At 43.4% G+C, this 13,292-nt stretch overlaps 1 protein-coding gene across 1 annotated transcript in view; it reads left to right on the forward strand.

Moving 5' to 3' along the window:
* Positions 1 to 2,548: 2,548 nt before the first annotated feature.
* Positions 2,549 to 13,292, forward strand: part of LOC126284258 (protein vestigial) — a 486,247-nt gene continuing 475,503 nt past the window's right edge. Inside the window, exon 1 of the mRNA XM_049983059.1 lies at positions 2,549 to 2,835. Coding sequence (XP_049839016.1) covers positions 2,710 to 2,835 — 126 coding nt within the window. The 5' untranslated portion in view covers positions 2,549 to 2,709. The remainder of the gene's footprint in view (positions 2,836 to 13,292) is intronic.

Consider the following 13,292-nt stretch of genomic DNA (forward strand, 5'->3'; position numbering starts at 1 on the left):
CACCGCGGTGTAGCTTGCTGCTCAGGTTTCGAGAAGGCGCTTTTCTGGATGAGGTATCGAATATATTGCTTCCCCCTACTTGTACCTCCCGAAGAGACCACAAATGTAAAATTAGAGAGATTCGAGCGCGCACGGAGGCTTTCTGGACGTCGTTCTTCCCGCGAACCATACGCGACTGGAACAGGAAAGGGAGGTAATGACAGTGGCACGTAAAGTATCCTCTGCCACACACCGTTGGGTGGCTTGCGGAGTGTGAATGTAGATGTAGATATACCGTTCGCTGGGTTGCAAACAATTAAATAATATGTAAAACTCGCCATATTTTGGATAGCAAGGAAAAAGGAATACAGAATATACATTTAAGTATTAGGAAGTCTTTTGCAGAAGTAGTTGTCTTATATGGATGTGAAATATGACAGATAAAGGGTGCAGACGAGAAGCTTAGGCCTATAACAGCTTTTGAAGTGTAGTGTTAGAGAAGATGGGTAAACAGGAACCGACGAAGGGGCACTGAATCGAGTCGGAGAAAAAGTTCTTCATAGTACCGTCTGGCGCACCAAGGAATAATGGAGCTAAGTGTGAGGTGTGATAAATGTAGAGGGAGGCTAGGGCACGACTATATAAGCAGCTCCAAATAGAAGCAGATCAAGAAACTTGCGCACAGCGGCAACACACCACGTTCACGAGCTGAATACAGGTTCAGTGATGTAGTCACCCTCGTTATCTACAAACTTTTGCCATCGAGTGTGCAAATATTCAATGCCCGATCGATAAAAATCAGTAAGTTTTTGGGCAAAATATCTGAAGATGTTTTCTTGAACATAATCCACATTTTCTCATTTTTGCCACTTAGAAAATATTATAGCGGTCGGGATAAATGCAAATCCGATGGCGCAATATTGAGTGAGTACGGTGGATGAGGCAATACCTCCCATTGATTTCGTTCCAGAGTTTATTTGTGCACTCCGGTATTCCGTTATCGTGTTGCGGAATAACGCCTTCCCTGTCGACAACCCCTGGGCAATTTTCAATTAGAGATTGATGTACTCCATCCATTTGCTCACAGCAGAGGTCTGCGTTCCAGGTTCCAGCACTTCAAAATAAACGACTCCACGAGTACTCCACCAAACACGCAAAGCGCCTTTTTGAGGAGTAAACCTGGCTCTGCTATACCTACTTGGTGGCGATTCTTTCTGAGTTTTGGGTTATTGTAGAGGACCAATTTTTCATCTTCAGTGATCAAGCGATCAACAAGTGCTTCTTTACTGTACCGGGAAGCAATAAATCACATCGGTTAGCTCTGTTTGTTTTTACCAGTCTGCTGCAGATGAGCTCGTATGGTCGACCAGAGTTGGTTAAGAGTGTCTGGCAGCTCCGCGAAAGACACTGATTTGCTAAAATTCCGCCCTTAAAAAGACGTTGTGTTAAGTTGTCGGGAAGATTAAAATTACGAGATTTGGACGTTGTAAACGACCTTTTGAATTTACGAATGCCTAATGAACTTTTTAGTAGGAACTGTTGAGTTACTCCGTACAGAAAGCATACAATGCCCTTCTAATATCTGGCTGACCACTTAGTCTAACCGCAGAAAAGAAAGACTTAATTATGTAATTATGTACTAGCCTTTAAAATATCTTTGGCACGACTTTGAAGAACACAATGATCTGATAAATGACAAACGAATATGGACACGGGCATAAACGACATTACTTTCCGGATTCCCTAATAGTTGTTGAAGGATGGCCTACAGATGCACAAGGGAACTGCAGGGTTCATTGTCAATTACTCAGCTTGGAAGCATCGTACAAGTACAGGCATTGGCGGCAGAACCATGGAACACAGTGCATCACATCCATTTGCAGGACCGACGCTGACAACTTGCGAAGGCTTAAATGGAATGGGCATACAGAGGCGAGCAAAGCCACTCCGCAGTCGTCAGCGTAGATCTTAGCGGAGACTCTCTGGAACGACTTACACGAGGATAAGCGAAACACGAGAATGCGTTTTTGCATTATCTCTCTCCACCGACTCGAGGCAGGCAGACTAATACGTCATGAAGAAGATAATGGCTCATAAATAGCCGAGGGTAAAGAAACGCTTCATCCATTGAACAAATGAGCTCTAAATCATGTAACGAAGCGTACCGTCCAGAGGTCTCTAAATAATGGATGGACAGATGAAAGGGGCGGCGGAGATTATGCCAACGGCGGACTAACAATGCATCGGTCGCTCTCTTTATTTTAAAGCCGAGGTCACCTAGTTAGTAGTTACCAGAGTAGGATGGAGACGGCAGGGAGGGAGGAGAAGTTGTTCTGAACCCTTTCCGCAGCAAGAGTTCATCGCCGCACGGGCGGCTCTCCGATTGGTCCACTCCGGCGACTGCGCCGCGTCGCGATTGGGCAGTCCGGTCGGCGGTGGGCGGGGCGGAGGGGCGCTGTGGGCGGTGCCCCGCCGTCACGTGACGCGAGGCGGTGCCGCTCGGGGGGGCGTGGCCGACGGCGGGAGGGGCGCGGCGCGGCGCCGCTCGCCAGTCCGGCTCTGGCCGCCAGCCCGATCGTTTGCCCGCTGTTCGGCTGTTTGTTTACACGCGCGCTCAGCGCTCGGCGCCGACACCAGTGCGTGGCGTAGCGTAGCGCAGCTGCGAGTCTCGTGCGAGGCCGGCATGCCCATGCCCGCGCTCTCCCGCTCGTAACGGCGACGCCCGGCCCGATGACGATGAGCTGCCCGGAGGTGGTGTACCAGGCCTACTACCCGTACCTGTACCAGCGCGCCGCCGCGGGGTCGGCCGCCTCCACGCGCACGCCGCCCTTCCCGGCCTTCTCGCAGTATGACCGGGTACGTCGCAACACGCCGCCTCCGCCGCCGTCTGGATTACTGTGCTACTTGCTGAGTGCTGTGGTGTTCGGTTGCCAGCGCGCTGTTCGTTGCGATAACATTTTGATTCCACGACTGCAGTTAGTAAAATTCTTTCGGATGTGCGACCCCGCCAAACTAGAATACTCAACATTTCAGACGATGTCAATTGTCAGGGCGGCGACTATACATGGTGAATCACCTAACACTTGCACCACAAATTATTATTGTTAATAATATATTTGTCCACAGACAATTTGGTAAAAAAAAATGTCGTCTGACTAGGGCCACCCGTTGGGTAGACCGTTCGCCGGGTGCAAGTCGTTCGATTTGAAGCCACTTCGGCAACTTCCGAGTCGATGGGGATGAAAGAATGATGATTAGGACAACACAACACCCAATCCCTGATCGGAGAAAATCTCCGACCTACCTGGGAATCGAACCCAGGCCCTTAGGATTGACATTCTGTCGCGCTGGCCACTCAGTTACCGGGGGCGGACAAGACAATTTGGTAAAGACACATCGGACTTGTGAGAAGCAAGTAGAAATAACATACAGATTGAGAATGACTAAAACCGACAAACTGCAAGGACGGATTTCTGGCTGGAAATGGGAGAAGAAAGGTCCCTCGAACATGTGTCCGAAAACGCATCGTTGCCACGGTAGGTGGCGCTGACAAATAAAAGTTCCTCTGATCACGTGCGCTCTCTGTAGCCCACAGACGATGATTATGCAGACTGATGATGCTAGTTCTGGTAGAGGTTGCTTCGTCGGTAAAGAGGATTGACAACAGAAATTCCATAATTGTGATGGTCTGGTGCAGAAACCATCAACAAAATTCTTCCCGTGGAGGGATATTGTTCAAATGGCTCTGCACACCATGGGACTTAACATCTGAAGTCATCTGTCCCCTAGAACTTAGAACTACTTCAACCTAACTAACCAAGGACATTTGACACATCCATGGCCGAGGCAGGATTCGAACCTGCGACCGTAGCTGTCGCGCGGTTCCGGACTGAAGCGCCTAGAACCGCTCGGCCACACCGGCCGGCTGTGGAGGGGTATCTGCTGTTGATAATCATTGCACTCATTGTTGGTGATATGGATAGTAGCGGGCTGGCCGGAGTGGCCGTGCGGTTCTAGGCGCTTCAGTCTGGAACCGCGTGACCGCTACGGTCGCAGGTTCGAATCCTGCCTCGGACATGGATGTGTGTGATGTCCTTAGGTTAATTAGGTTTAAGTAGCTCTTAAGTTCTAGGGGACTGATGACCACAGATGTTAAGTCCCATAGTGCTCAGAGCCATTTAAGTAGCGGTTGTCATGCGAAATACACATAATCGTACTTTGGCTTCCATTATGCTGGTCGGCCACTTGCCTGGAGCTTGTACTACGGTTCGTCTCAATATCCTGTAGAACACGCTCCTCGGTATCTAGTATATGCACACTCCGCAGCATCCTTACACGTTCGTCTTTTTGAAAGGGCCCATGATCACACAAACGCTGAAAAAGGAGTTAAAATGTTGTGTGGTGTGGTTGGTCTCCGCCAGGGTACATGTTTTGGTATAGCCGTGATGCCTGTCGATCGTTTCCCTCTCTTCTTGATCCTGATCGTGTTGCTTGCAGTACGCTGCGGTCAATCACACTGCCCGCAACATTCAAGGAACATTTAGCATGTGGTCAAAGCACCTTTGCTTCGTCAGTGGCATCTACCGTGGCAACGGTGCATTTCCGGACACCTCTTTAGTGCCTTTTTTCCTCCCTTTCCAGTCAAGAATCTGTCCGTGCAGTTTGTCGGTTTTAGTAATGTTCATCCTGTGTCCACGATAAACATTAACAAATTAGGGTAGGGTAAGATGCGGATAGGGGAGGGAAATCGTCCATGGCCGAATCGAAGGAACCATCCCAGCATTCGCTTTTCCGACAAGGGGAAACCATGGAAAACCCAAATCAGGATGGCCGTACGGGGAACAAACCTCAGTCCTTCAGCATGCAAGTCCAGTATGTTAAGACAGCAGTAGCCACATCGCTCGCTACATGATTAGAAGGGAGAGCAACAAAATACAACGTTTACTTTGTGAGAACAACACGCATAATACGTAAGTGAAAAGAAATTTTGAAAGTAAAAACACTACTGAAAAAATAAAAGAAAGCATGAGCAAGTTACATGACACTGCATTAAAGAACAAAATGCTCAATAAGACAATGAGTTCAAATGGCTCTGAACACTATGGGACTCAACTGCTGTGGTTATTAGTCCCCTAGAACTTAGAACTACTTAAACCTAACTAACCTAAGAACATCACACACATCCATGCCCGAGGCAGGATTCGAACCTGCGACCGTAGCAGTCTCACGGTTCCGGACTGCGCACCTAGAACCGCGAGACCACCGCGGCCGGCGACAATGAGTGATTTAAATAAAAAACAAGAAACTTTGATTTAATACTCTCCCCAAAAAAATAAAATACAAGAGCACATTATATAGTAGGTACTTCTAAAAGATATGAAGCACGAGCACACGAAAACCTACCGACATTAAAACCATCACAATTAGTTTAGCATCAGATCCTTCCTCAGCAGAGGTGTGTCACACTGCGTCCGAAACGGAGGTAACAGAACACCAACAGCCGAAACATTCTTTGTAGAGACAAACACAGCACTGACGTACTTAGTTAATAGAATCAAAAGAATCCAACAATAATGGAAGACCTAGTAACACTATAAGCTAACATAAGCATTTACATTGCACAAACACTTCTGAGCAAGAAATGATTTTAACTCTGATCTAAAAGCTGTTTCCATCTCCAGCCTCTTTATGTATGTTGGCAGCGCATTATGAACAATGGCACTAAAGTGGTTCACATTTGTTTCACATAGAAGGCACTGTCGATACGCGGTTTCCACAGAACTGAACTGTAGGCAAGAGCGCGTGTTTGCACCCAGTACACAGATTTTGAGATGTTGACAAAAGTGCAGTTTTTTTGCAACTGTTTCAAACTTTTGAAAGGGACAGTGCGTATAGACAAAATCCTAAAAGTGGAGTAAATGAGAATGTCAGTGTTGTTCGTTGCAGGAAGCTAGTGCAGGTAGTTTACGAGCTATCGTATTGTGAACTTTGCAAACTTCGGCAGTCAATTCATTGCTTACATCCTACGCGACGATGTTACGTTGTTTACACTGTGTTGTGTGTACACTGTGACTGCACTGCGACGATCCTGGCACTTAGCTTGTGTTAGATGACGTAGTAGTTCGTGCTTGGAAGATGGTATTTCCCAATGGGAAAAAAAGCGGACAAGCTCGTGGTTTATGATGAATGCAGGAAGCATGCCTTTCGTTCGTGTACCGTGTACGCTTCTCAAAAGAATTACAGATGATACGAAACGGCTGTCACCGCTGCCTGCACTGCAATTTCCTCTAAAATGTAAGAACTTATGCAGGAATCGTTCGACGACAGACTGCAAGCTTGAATTGACACTGGTGGTGGTCATTTTGATCACAGGCTTTGAGCGTACATTGGTTCTTCACATGTCAGACTCCAAAGAGGTACTGCATTCACCCCTGCTTGTCGTTCGTATGTCCTCAGCAATGTCCCATTTAACAACAAGACATTCCGGTGACATTAACATTTGTGTTGGGCTGCACATACGCGTCCATGTGAAATTCACATTCTTTTGTGCTATGACATGGAACGGACAACTTCGGTGTTTACAATGTTCAGACTGCGATATCTCGTAAATTACTTGCTCTAGACTTCTGCAGCAAACACCACTGATGCTATCATTTAGTATCCTTTGATTGTGGTACTATCAACAGGCATGGTTGCATTGAAATATAAATAAATACACACATGAAACTCCCAACACACTGTGTATGGTCTGCATAGGCGGTCGCCTGTGAAATCCGCATGTCACTGGCGCCTTCAGTTATTGAAATATTTGTGGTGCAACGTTTGGGTGAGTCGCCCTGTATTACTTGCCCGCTTTCTAAGGACGTTCAGCACGATAACTTAACGAAAGTCGAAAAGACTGTGCGACTTTGAAATTGTAATCACTTGCTTCCGGTTGCAACCAACCTTAGCTTCCAATAAAGTGTGCTAGTATCCTAATTTTGTTGTAGATATTTTGTTTTCGGGTTAATTCCGCTGTGCCGAGTTGTGAAGCGACCTGTATTCGTTTTTAAAATGAGTGACGAACATGATGTTGCTTCATCGAGAGTGACACCTTCAACTCCTTTCACTCCTGTTCGTGGAAAGAGAGCTGTGCTTCGGAGCCGATCTCGCAAAATGATGCTAAATGTTGTGAAATGCTGCGACACTGAAAAACAGCAAAGCGATCTGCTATATCCGGTTGCTCAGACTAGAAAGCGAGCTGCTTCCTACATAGGAAAAAGTGTGTCAGCCCAAAAAATATCCTAAAATGTAGTAACACTCATACCGGCGAATTTACAGAGTATTTTGTAGCTTCAGTGAACATATTATCAAATTTAAATCATTTCAAATTCAAATACGTATATCGTCTCTGTATTTTCGAGTTCCGTGTGTTACGTCTGTTTTTGCTTACTACTGTACGAAGACGCTCACTACCCTCTACTAATTATGCTTGGCAAGGTTGGCTGCGTCGAAACAGTTGCGTCTTTATTTACATAGTGTTTTGATTACACGGGTGCAGTTAGTTTGTGTAAAATTGTTTCATATATACGACAGCGCCAAACTGTAGAATATCCCAACGTTTCGTACATTATTACGAGTGGCATTATCATGCTGAAGATGTGCACACACTCTGTTTTGATTTCACGGCTGTAGCTAGCTACTCTCAACAATTTTTTTTCTGATGAGTGACGCCGTTAAAATGTAGAGATTCCAACGTTTCTGCAACTATTACAAGCGTCCGTCGTCAGAGTGACGACGTATACAAAGAGTATACTGCGTGTCGTAAATGTTTTCATAAACAATGTCAGAAAGGAGGCTAGCTCATTCTCGCAAAACACAAATTTTAGTGGTCTGTTTTACCCAAACATTGTAGCATTTGCGAATCCTTACTGCAGGTGTTATTTATTACGTCGTATAACAAAATAAATACGTGTTTAATGCAGTATTATTCAGCCTCTGGTTAGTTCCCTGCCCCCCCCCCCCCCCCCCAATCTTCCTCCCCGCACTACCACAGCGTTGCCTGCAGTCTTTATATGATGCTTGCCGATTACTGTACTGTTCGTTGCCCGTGTGCTGATTGTTGCCATAATGTTGACCCTAAGGCTGCAGGTGGCCCTACGAAAATCCTTCCAGAATTGTGACTACACCGAAGTGTAGAATATTCCAGCTTTCTGGAACCTGCTGCATCTTTTATGAGTTGCGACGTCGTTGCAATGAGGAAAGACAGCGATTTAGTTTTAATTCTCTTTAACCCCAATGCTTACTCTCAACCGAATATTGGTTTATTATCGATTTTGGACTGTGAAGACCATTTTAAGATCTATTTTCTGATTTAAACACTAATTATTTTATTTTTAACTACATAAGGTGAAATGCCAGGCAGTGCTTCCATACATCCGTAGACATTAAATACAGACTCGGTGATAAACATACCTGAAAGTCAATATTTAAAAAAGTACACGGAATAAAAAAATACGCCAAAAGGGTGGCGGCAATTAAAATCAGTTTCGGAATAGACCTAATCCAGCATGCACAGAAATAAAAACGATTATGTAGTACATTACACACATATGGCAACAGTGCCTACTATTACCATACCTGATGCAGCCTACACTGCACATTTATACGTATTTATATTTTTCCAGCGTAAAACATATGAACATGCTCATAACAGACCGAAATCGATAGTAAAAAATTGATGTACGTTTGCGATCAAGCACTAGGATTGAAGAAATTTGGAATGAAGTAGTACAGGTATCAATAAGGATCACGATCTATGCAGTGGACGTCCCGCGTGAAGCAGTTATTTCAAGAACGTCAGGAACAAAATCGGCATGATCTAACAAAACATAAAATCCTCTCGTTCGTGATATGCACTAGTTTCAGCATCTGAGAATCCTTAATGCGCAACTTGATCACTACGTCCTACAATCAAACAAATGACAGATTTTTTTGTTCTTTGGGGCCTGCAGTGCAAAATATATCTTTCAATGACATGATTATTATGAATAAATCCAGCTACAATGATATATAAATTGTTTATATTTTATCTAATCCACGATGAGCCCATTTCGGAAAATTGCCATCGTCAGGCGCTGCGTAACATCGTTGCGGTCATGTCCTGTCTGTTTTAGAATTATTACTTTCTCCCAGATGTACAGTGGCGTTGTACGTCGGATATTACTTGTTTTCCATATGAGCTATTTTTCTGACGGCTTGTCATCCAAGCTGTCAGAAAAATAGCACACATAGAAAACAATCGTGAATTGGATAAAATGTAAACAATTTACAAAGCAGGGTAGCTGGATTTATTCATAATAAAATCAGCGATTAACAAAATATTTATTCACCTTCATGGTATCGATTATGTGTTCTCATTCGAAAACTTTTTTTCGGTGACACACCGATCTATATCGTTCGTTGGGGTGTAGATTAGGTTGGAAGATAACAATTTGGTCGTGAGTTGACAAAACCCAGAGATGTAAATACAAATTAAGAGTTGAGATGAGAGACTGAAGTTCAAGATAGAGTTCATATTTAACGAGCCTCATCTCCGACGAAAATTTGTGCGCTTGTTAAATAAAAACAAGGTAAATAAGGAATGAATGTCTTTTTGGGGTGGGGGAATGGGATGGGACACTTCTTAACCGTTACCATCGTCATGGCCTCAATATAAATTTTTGGTAGTTCCGATTAAGGATTTCTTATGCAAACTATCTTTACGTAAGGTCATGGGTATTAGTACGATGCCACTACGTCTTTATTTTGAGGACGTCATATAGCATGACTATGTTAAAATAGTGTCTGATCACAAGTTCTCCAGCAAACGATGTCTTTTTTCATAAACTAGTGTTAAGGTATAGCATAAAAAATCTGAAGATGTGCAGAAATAAGATTGGATGAAACAGTATACTTAAATTTGTGATTTCCAAAAACCGGTGAATTCTATTTCCTACCGTAATTTTTGGATGCGCTGTTACTGAAGAACATATTCCAGTGATGATCGTTTCATGACTGTTTCGGAATATCGAAGTAAGGTTATCATCAAATAATGGTTCGTACATGTGCAAAAAAAATTCTTTGTCGCCTGACAAATACTTTCCATTTTCGTTGCATTCGAAAAATCTTGAAAATATGAGTTCAGGGACATAACGTCCACTAAACTTCATAGTGAGACTAGTCACAAAAATTTTCTGAATTTAGGGACAGAAGCCGTCGACCAAGCATCCTTTCTCCAATGTGTCATGTAAACATTGGCTAACATAGCTCGGACCGATGTTTTCAAATGGTTCAAATGGCTCTGAGCACTATGGGACTCAACTGCTGTGGTCATTAGTCTCCTAGAACTTACAACTACTTAAACCTAACTAACCTAAGGACATCACACACATCCATGTCCGAGGCAGGATTCGAACCTGCGACCGTAGCAGTCGCACGGTTCCGGACTGCGCGCCTAGAACCGCGAGACCACCGCGGCCGGCCGATGTTTTCCCTTCAGGTTCAGAACATTAGTACTTTTACAATTAGATCCTATTTGCCAGAATATCCGTATAAACGTGTATACACCACAAGCCGTCGTACCAGTATTAATTACCGTAGCGATTTTCAGTTCAATTCTGTCCCTGAATTTAGCAAAGGAAAAATAATGACTTCCTCTATTCCCACGAAAGTAGATGTTATTATCTTACTGTCATGATCCTCAAATGAGATTTAGGATGGTGTCAGCAGAATTGTCATTGTCTTCGTATAATAGTGTTTTTCTAAATTAACCTAACAGGGTTTCGTGTGAGCAATATGTCTTCCAGAGATTCCAATTTCTCGCACTCATTCGTTAAATTTTTTAGTATGGGCTATGAACACCTGCTGACACGATACGTGCTCCAAAAGCCGGTGCAATGCTCTTCAAATGGTCCCAGTAATACACTTCATGCAATCTCAGTTACTGACAGCATTACTCGATTACCGCTGGAAGAAAAAAAGTTCTGTGTTATCATTCGTTTTAAGAAACCTGAAATCGTTCATGAAACATCAGGGATATCCGGGTTTATCTGTGAGCTTGTGAGCTGAGAAGCGTTCTTGCTTAGTTCTTCGATGTATCGTCAGTGGGGTTGTTATAAAACGTACCTTTATTTGTATAGGGTTAGTCAATCCTAGCTACTGCACCTAAAGCAGACTTGGACATACTAAATAGTGTAAACATACGTTCATTTGTAGTTCAGTTTGCTTCCCTCTTTGTAAAGAATCCTACTGCAGGTACCTGAGAAACTATACACACTTGTGCTAGTGTATAATGAGAATATCAACATTTGAAAATAGAAATAATTAACATTTGCTTGTTTACATGCGAATGACGCCGCGCGGGAACTGAAATACTGCGATTTATTTGAGTGTTAGGACTGTTCAAAAGGTAATGTTATAGCACCTGTTGTTTTTTGCGTGTTTTCTATGTAGTCACTTAGCGAAGGAGCTTAATAAAGTCACAGAGTCGTCGGATGCGAGATAAAATTGTATTGAATTTTCATATGTAAATGACATATCAAAACGGGCTTTTTTAAAAATTCCCCCATGTGGAGGCGTCGAGCTTGTTTGTAACTCATAATTAAATAGGTACAAGTTTTCATGCTGTTTTGGCAGCAGAACTGCAGGTATTACATCTACGCTACGGAATGCTGTGCGGTGCTTTGGATCTCGCCACTGATAAAGCATCAGTTGTGGGTTGTGTGCGATGCGTGTAGCGTTGAAGTATTGTGTAGCGTGCTCTGTGTTGCCATACAGTGCATTTTCTTCCCGACGTGTTTCTTTGCTGGTCCGTATCTTCTACTTCACTGGCGCCACCCCTGAAGATCATCGTGACGTTTGTAAGTTCTCAGAAGCCGTTCGGCGTTTAGATAGTTTCTGGAAGTGAATGTTTCTAAATTCCGCTTACAAAAATTCTCTAAGTTCTCTGGTTAGACGGTGATTTGAAAGTGAAACTATGGTCAGTTACTGTACAATGCCGGTCGGAGTGGCCATTCGCTACAGTCTGGAACCGAGCGACCTCTACGGTCGCAGGTTCGAATCCTGTCTCGGGCATGGATGTGTGTGATGTCCTTAGGTTAGTTAGGTTTAATTAGTTCTAAGTTCTAGGCAACTGATGACCTCAGAAGTTAAGTCGCATAGTGCTCAGAGCCATTTGAATCATTTACCGTACAATGGGGGAGGAGTGAACCGTTGAATTCTCACGTTTGCTGAAAGTAAGAGCGACTGTAATTTATTGCGCTTCTTATAGTTGCATATGTATAAGCAAATAATTAATTATATAACATTAACCAAATCTAATCAATGTTCCAGTAATCGAAAAGCACGCTGATCGGCAATGACGTGTGTTATGAGACACATGTGTACTGTTAAGTTTCGTCGGCAGCCCAGCCAACGCAATGCTACGACGTTATATAAGCAGTAGTTACCAGAGACAGCATAAATTACTATCACTCACAAGCTCAGCCGACGTTACCAGGTAGAACACTTTTTTTTAAATATATTGCTTGGAGTAGCATCTCTTTCGACACCCCTTTTATTCAGTAATCTAGTTGTCTACCTCTGTACCAACTGAGTGTTTGTAATGGTAATTTATAGCGCAGTAGATACTCGTATCTCAGTTCCTACGAATTTCATAATTTGACAATATGTTCGGAATTACTTATTTCTTTATTTCAAACGAGGAATAATCAGCACGTCACTGACGTTTGGGAAACTTGGATCGGCACATTATTGTTGTTTCGGAAACGTGGACAAGGAATCAAATGAAAGCTACACTGATACACGGAAGGAAAGCCCTGCGCGCCAGAATGACAAAAGGCATTCCAGCCTAAATAAAATGCTTGCATAAACACGAAGAGTGTAGCGAGTTTTTGTCGTTTTACCTAAGATTTCGGTATAGGTTTGTAAATTACTAAAGCGAAATAAATAAATTACTAAGAGAGGTAAACGCTGAACTCTAATTCTGCATAGTGTACTGCGCCGAAGCACAAACTTATCTTTTTATGCTACTCAGCTGTTTTCTAGAATTTTTGTCTGCGTCACGCATATTCGTTCCATGCATACTCATCACTTTCGTAGTTCCACAAATGACTTTAAAGATTTTTCTGTAAGGACGAGAGTGTTTGCAGAAAGCAGTGGCTGTACCTTTCGTGAGAAATAAAACTGAAAACCTTCTTAATGTGTGTAGTTTAGAATTTCCTCCTCATACCGTTAAAATTTGCGAAATAGATGATGCTGCAGCGATACTCTGTTACGTGTACGGAGATCTTTTG

This window comes from Schistocerca gregaria, chromosome 8 (assembly GCF_023897955.1).
Source record: "Schistocerca gregaria isolate iqSchGreg1 chromosome 8, iqSchGreg1.2, whole genome shotgun sequence".
NCBI lineage: Eukaryota > Metazoa > Arthropoda > Insecta > Orthoptera > Acrididae > Schistocerca > Schistocerca gregaria.